Source organism: Cebus imitator, unplaced genomic scaffold (genome assembly GCF_001604975.1).
Source record: "Cebus imitator isolate Cc_AM_T3 unplaced genomic scaffold, Cebus_imitator-1.0 Scaffold529, whole genome shotgun sequence".
Taxonomy (NCBI): domain Eukaryota; kingdom Metazoa; phylum Chordata; class Mammalia; order Primates; family Cebidae; genus Cebus; species Cebus imitator.
In genome coordinates, this window is record NW_016107844.1 from 1282458 (window position 1) to 1289829 (window position 7372).

The 7372-nt window shown below is 45.3% G+C and overlaps 1 protein-coding gene across 9 annotated transcripts in view; it reads right to left on the reverse strand.

Moving 5' to 3' along the window:
• ACAP2 (ArfGAP with coiled-coil, ankyrin repeat and PH domains 2) overlaps positions 1-6248 on the reverse strand; it is a 166071-nt gene extending 159823 nt beyond the window's left edge. For 4 of the 9 annotated variants that reach the window (XM_017514602.2, XM_017514600.2, XM_017514601.2 and 1 more), the window contains exon 1: positions 5914-6246. In XM_017514602.2, the coding sequence (XP_017370091.1) occupies positions 5914-5966 (53 nt within the window). In that variant the 5' untranslated portion in view covers positions 5967-6246. Of the gene's footprint in view, positions 1-5913 lie in introns of all 9 variants that reach the window. The other 5 variants (XM_017514599.2, XM_037733468.1, XM_017514605.2 and 2 more) reach the window with 4 other exon arrangements.
• Between the last annotated feature and the right edge of the window lie 1124 nt (positions 6249-7372).

Genomic DNA, 7372 nt, shown 5'->3' on the forward strand with positions numbered 1-7372 from the left:
TTTTAGTAGAGACGGGGTTTCACCATGTTGACCAGGATGGTCTCGATCTCTTGACCTCGTGATCCACCCGCCTCGGCCTCCCAAAGTGCTGGGATTACAGGCGTGAGCCACCACGCCCGGCCCAGTTTTTAAATTTTTATATGATAAAAGACACCATAAACACCACAAATTTAACTGACACAATTTTTTAATTATTTTTTTTAATGAGACAGGGTCTTGCTCTGTTTTCCAGGGTGGGGTACAGTGGCATGATCATAGCTCACTGTAACCTCAAACTCCAAGGCCCCAGCCTCCTGAGTAGCTGAAACTACAGGTATGGGCCACCATATTTTGCTAATTTTTTCCTTTTTAATTTTTGTAAGGGCAGGGTCTTACTCTGTTGCCTGGGTTAATTTCAAACTCCTGGCCTCAAGTGATCCTCCCTCCTCAGCCTCCCAAACTATCGAGATTATAGGCATAAGCTACTGTACCCGGCCTAACAAATAAAATTAAAGCCTTTGGCTTAACATATAGAGTAAATGAGTGAATTCCCTTCCAGTTTCACCATGTGAAAGTCCACCATTAAGACAGTCAATTACTAGCAAAAGAAGTAACTATTTTTTAAAAAGTCAATTAACCTATCGAAATGTCTAGTTTTTCCAATGCAAGCCACCAAAAAAAAGAAAAAAGAAAAAAATGTCTAGTTTGAGATTTTTAAAAATATTTCTTAGGCCAGCGTGGTGGCTCACACCTGTAATCCCAACACTTTGGGAGGCTAAGGCAGGAAGATCACAAGGTCAAGAGTTTAAGATCAGCCTGGCCAAAATAGTGAAACCCTATCTCTACTAAATATACAAAAAATTAAGCTGGGCATGGTGGCAGGCACCTGTAATCTCAGCTAATCGGGAGGCTAACGCAAGAGAATCACTTGAACCCAGAGGTGGAGGTTGCAGTGAGCAGAGATCATGCCACTGCACTCCAGCCTGAGCATCAGTGCAAGACTCCATCTCAAAAAAAAAAACTTTTTTTAAAATGTGGATAAGTTCTACTTTGTAAGCTTTTTTTTTTTTTTTTAATTGAAATTAGAGACAAGGTCTCTATGTTGGCGAGGTTGGTCTTGAACTCCTGGGTTCAAGCGATCCTTCCCCCTTGGCTTCCCAAAGTGCTGGGATTACATATGTTAAGCCACCACATCCCATCTACAAGATATTTTAACAGTTAAATGACAGTTGCTATAAAAGCATCTAGTATGAGGTCTGGTACATTATAAAAGCTTGTGTTTATTTCAACTTAAGTTGATATTACATTAAATGAAGAATTGGAAGCTGCACTGAGGAATATCAGGATTCCTGTTTTTTGATGTTTGTTTTGAGACAGAGTGTCTCGCTCTGCCTCCTGAGTAGCTGGGATTACAGGCGCCCGCCACCATGCCCAGCTAATTTTTTTGTATTTTTAGTACAGATGGCATTCACCATGTTGGCCAGGTTGGTTTCTAACCCCTGACCTCAAGTGATCTGCCCACCTCGGCCTCCCAAAGTGCTAAGATTACAGGTGTGAGCCACCACGCCCTGCCAGGATTCCTGTATTTTGGTTGATAATAAAATTATAATTTCATTCTAGGCTGCTTATATTTCCAGCTACTCAGGAGGCTGAGGCAGGAAAACCCCTTGAACCCAGGAGGTGGAGGTTGCAGTGAGCCGAGATCACACCACTTCACTCCAGCCTGGGGGACAGAGTGAGACTCCATCTATAATTCCATTCTATTGCTTCTGAGATTAAAAAAATAATTCCATTCTACTGCTTCTGACATTTAAAAAACACACTTCCCCTTATCCCTTGCCCACTGTATTAACTATCAGTTGCTAAAAGTTAATCTATTCTAAAAATGGAAGGCAAAGGAACAAGACAGGATTGGCACAAATTTAGATTTAAGAGCAACATATAACTGAGGTGTATTTAGTAGGCACATCTTATTCCAATGTCTTTCACCCATTAAAACCTTTCACCTGGCTGGGCATGGTGACTCATGCCTATAAATCCCAGCTACTCGGGAGACTGAGGCAGGGGACTCACTGGAGTCCAGGAGGTGGAGACCAGCCTGATTACAAAGTAAGACTGTCTCTCAAACAAAATTCACCCACAAACCCCTTTTTTTAAAAAATGTTATTCTAAGTTACTGAACAAGAATCATATCTGAAATAGAATCTAGAAATGAAAAACCTTCAGGATGGTGTATTATAGATATTGTTAAAGGAGAAAAATAAATGAATTATCAGATGAAAACTAAAGCATACTAAGGCCAATTTTTGTTGTTGCTGTTGTTGTTAAGTGAGTCTTGCCCTGTCGCCCAGTCTGGGTGCAGAGGTGTGAACATAGCTCACTGCAGCCTTGACTCCTGCCTCAACAATCTTCCTATCTCAGCTTCCTACATAGCTGGAATCACAGGTCCATGCCATCATGCCCAGCTAATTTTTCTATTTTTGCGGAGATGAGGTCTCACTTTGTTGCCCACGCAAGTCTCAAACTCCTGGCCTCAAGTGATCCTCTTATCTCAGCCTCCCAACTGCTGGGATTACAGGCATGAACCACTGTGCCATGCCACCACATTTTTATGGCTCAGAGCAAAAATCTTTCACAATTCAGAAAGATTTTTATTTTTTTCAATTTATTTTATTTATTTATTCTACTTTTTATTTCAAACAGAATATTCACTTGGTAAGTAAAACAGTATGTTTTGGGTTTGGGGGTTTTTTTTGAGATAGTCTCACTCTGTTGCCCAGGCTGGAGTGCAGTGGCGCAACTCCAGCTCACTGCAGCAGCGCAACTCCAGCTCACTGCAGCCTCTGCCTACCGGATTCAAGTGATTCTCCTGCCTCAGTCTCCCAAGTAGCTGGGATTACAGGTGCATGCTGCCACACCTGGCTAAGTTTTGTATTTTTAGTAGAGATGGGGTTTTACCATGTTGGCCAGGCTGGTGTCAAACTCCTGACCTTAACTGATCCGCCAGCCTCGGCCTCCCAAAGTGCTGGGATTACAGACATGAGCTACAGTGTCCAGCCCAAGAATATGTTTAAAGAAAAGAAAAGCACAATTTTTACTGAGGTTTTGTAAAACAAAGACCTACTACATGCAACTACAAACAATTTAGGGCCCAAACAAATTCAAACTTCAACATATTTGGTCAAAATGCAAAATTTCCACTGGGGAAAAAAAAAAGTATACTTAGGCACTCTACAGTCTTGTAGATTTTTAGATAAACAAGATTTTTAGATTTCAGATGAACAAGATTTTGACCTTTAAGCTGATTTTAAATTGGTAATTAAAAAACCAAAAAGAGAACCTAAAATTATACAATGAAATGCACCCTCCAATCTAAAAACAAACAAACAAAAAATGTTGACTGGAATGTACAAGTAACCACTGACTCTTAAATTACAAAAGACAATGCTGCAACTGCGACATCCTTTTTTTCCCTATTGCAACCAGTCACCTTGGATTCTCCTCATTGATTTAACAGGAAAATAAGTGTTTAAAGCCTGAACAGTGGTGAAATTTTCATCAGCAAGATGTGCCTTTTGCATTCATTCTACAGCACCAAGACAGTTACGTGCACACACCAGACTTAAATGCCATGAGATTCATTTACCAATAAAAACAGGAATTAGTTTAAAGACAGCACAATAGATGAGGACACAAGTGCAGCTGCCTTACTATCAAAAAACAAGCCCAGGCCTCACAAACTTGTTTTATTTTGATACAAGTTTCAGTATCACTCAATGTACACAATACTCTCAAAAGTAAAGTTCTTCCTATACACACAGCATGTGAATGAAGACTTTTGAAATATTCTTTTCAAATGCTACACAAATCCTCAAAGTAACAGGATTATAGAAAAACTATAAAAAAATAAGAATGCGAATAATGAAACTTCTATTTCTAGGCAGTCTTCCCTCTATTGCAAATCTAAATGTGTTCTCAAAATGTATAGAAGATGTTGGAGTTACTGAAATTTTGGCATCTCTTCCCAATTTGCAGCTACCAATAATTGGAATATGGGAAACAACTCTTGAAAACCTCTAATATTTTAATTAACGTAGAATTTATGTTGCAATCAAGTTTAACAAAAGTTCACTATAATATTCCCTACAACTTAATCAGTATCTTGACCTCTTATTTTATATTCAATGATTCCTTTATTTCAAAAACAAAGACATCACATGGTTTGTGACCAACACCAGTAGCTAGAAGTATTTCCAAATCACTTCTCTCAACCTAAAAAAAAAAATCAATGTGAAACAAAGAGCTCAAAGCTACATTCTCTAAGAGAAAAATGCTGTAATTATTTCACTTAAAAATAAATAGCTGAGTCATAGTAACAAAATTTCACAAAAAGCTGAACTTTCTAAGGTACACTTTAAAAATTACTTCACTAGCCACACTGTCCTGGAAACCATCCTACAAGCCTGTCCTAGACAATCTATTTGTGTCTGCTGAGTCCTTCAATTATGCAGAACATAAAAGTTTCAAAAACTAATCGCAACAACAGCAATCAAAGGAAGTGGGTTTTTGTTTTTTGGTTTTTTTTTTAACAAGCAATAGCCCTAAGCTCCAATAAAATCAACACCCAAAAATGATCAAAGGGCAAAGGCAAAAAGCGTTCTTAAATTTTCTCTTAAGTAGCAGTTCCTTAGCTTTACAATTCTTTTCCTTGTTTTTCACTGAAAGGAGAAGGAATCCAATTAAGTGTTAAGGATGAGAACAGTTAGTTCCCAGGCAGAGGATGCAATTTACAATCCAGGCTTGGCCCAGACATCAGCGGGCACAAGCACACGCCAATGCTCAGAGGAAGCTTTCAAGAAATGTCACTATCTAACGGAAGTGTTAAGGCCTTGTATTTGAGAGGACTATGGCCAGCTCTGTAAATACACTGTAAAACACAACCTATAAAAACTCCATTGTCCAAAACAACTCAAGAGTTTCCTACCATACTCAAAACAGAAAGAAGCTGTGTCCTGGACAGCCTAAGGACGACCGCCTCTCACACGGAAAGAAGGGCAGCCCATGTGAGTCGGAATGCCCCCATGTCAGCTCCGTGACAGATCCACTGGGAGCATCCGACTGTGATCCCGGCCCTCCAGGGCAGAGGCTGCTGGAAGAGGAACACACATGCAATCTTCACGGCCCTCCTACTTCCGTTCTCAAAACAGAAATGCACTTTTCTCCTAGTCCTCCGCCTTCAGCCCAGAACCTCTCGACGGCTGTGCCCCCTTCAACGAGCTTAATGGAAAGAAAAGCCAGGTAGTCATCAAGCAGGGACCATGGAATGCGGCTGATCACATAGCTTCCCCCTGCGATTCCGGCACGCATCCACCGTGGGCGCCCTCCGGAGAGTCGCTCTGGCCGGGGCACCGAGAAGCAGAAGTCGGCGTCCCAGTTCGCCCCGGGGGAAGGAGGGCAGAAAAGCGCAAAGAGGAACTAAGTGAACTGCAAGGCGATGTTCTGAAAGCTCCCTCAAATAGGGGGTGGGGAGGAGGTGGAAACTAAGAAGGGGCGGAAGGAAGGGGAAAGGAACAGCAGCCAGAGGAGGAAGGGGGCGAGAGCGAGCGCCAGCGAAGGAGACGAGACTTCGCGAACGCGGCTGCACCCCATTTCCCCCAGCGGGAGCGGGTGCGCCGGCCTTCGGGGCGCTGCGCCCCGGCAGAGGGCGAGGAAAGGGATAAGGAGGCGACGTCTCCGTCCTGCCACTTCCTCGCCCCTCAGGAAGGCTCGATGGGGACTGCAGTGCCCTCGCAGAATGGGAAGCGGCGGCAACGGCCGCTCGCCCCGTCGGAAGGCGCGGACGGCTGGGCCTCCTCCCGATGTGCGGGCCCGGCTTTCACGCCCCCAGCACCGGGGAGGCAGCTCCGCGGTGACGCCGGCCAGCTGTGCGGTTACCTGAAGCGGGGCGAGTCCTTCAAACACTCCTCGAAATCCACCGTCATCTTCATCCGGCCTCCGCCTCGCCTCGCAGGCGGCGCTGGCAGAGCCGAGGGGGCCGCGAGAGCGGCCGCGCTGGGAACGCAGACGGCTAGAGCGAGCGCACGGCCGCGACTAGCGTAGCGCGGAGCTGCGGAGGGCGCCTCGCCCGCTGGTCATAGCCGCGAAGACGCCGACGGCTCGTCAGGCCCCAGTCCGGCCCCTCTTCCTCCCGCCCCAAGGAGAGCACTGGCCGCAGGGAAACGGCCGGGGAGTGACAGCCGCGGCCAGCCAGCCACGAACTTGGCGGCCAGGGGCGGGGCATCCAGCAGCACCGCCTGCGGGAGCCCGGGCAACGGGCCTGAGTGACGGCAATCCGAACCAATGAGCAGCGCGACCGTGGGTGCCTCCTTGCCACAACCGCCACCGAGGGCCAACCGGGATGCGCGGGCGTCGGTAGGCGGGATGCACCGGTTGCTGGGAGGCCGGCAGCTGAGGCTCCTTGGGAAGGAAGTCACGTGGCTGCGGCGGCGCTTCCCTCGGAGCCCCCGCCTCTTCTCCTGCTGAGCTGCTAGCCCAGAGGAGCCGCCTCCTGCAGGTCTGAGGAAGGAAATTTGTTTTTTAAAGCAGCTTTGGCAGAAATCTGAAGAGGTTAGAGGCAGAAATTATAAAAGGAAGAGATAGGCTAAGCCACTTCTTCCTTTCAGTTTAGAGAAACTGAGGCCAGGAGACGAGCAAGGGTAACTTTAATGATAAAATCTATCTTTCACGTATTGGTTTCATCGCTTCATAATTTGGAAATTGCTCCCATGTACATCTTCTCATATAACCAGAGGCCACTTCCTGAAGGAGCTGGCGTTTGGGTTGAACATAGGATTTAGGCAGGTATGGGAGGTAGGGTGCTTCGTGTGGAAGAACTCCTCTCAAAACTGCAGAAAACATTCCCCCTCACTGACACTTTGCTCCCAGTCGTTTTCACCTGTTCTGCGATGGTGGCGTTCTGAAGACCAGGCTCATCATACTTACCTTGCAACACCTGCGCCTCTAATGAGCACTTTTTCTAGAAGCACTTTAAGATATTTATCATCTGATCCTCACAGTAATCCTACAAGGCAGGTATTTACCATACTCCTTGATTTTTAAGACGCCATTGATTGTAAAAAGTACAAGGATGTATTATATTTAAATGAATAAGTTTTAAGCCAACCTAAAAAACATGCGCATATCTATAAAAATGCATATGTAGGGTGTTCTAACAGCATGTTGGCTCTGAGTGAGAATCTGACGGCAAACTTCCTGGATTTACGTTCTAACTTTCTCACTTTAAAATGAACATGGCCGGGCGCGGTGGCTCAAGCCTGTGATCCCAGCACTTTGGGAGGCCGAGGCGGGTGGATCACGAAGTCAAGAGATCGAGACCATCCTGGTCAACATGGTG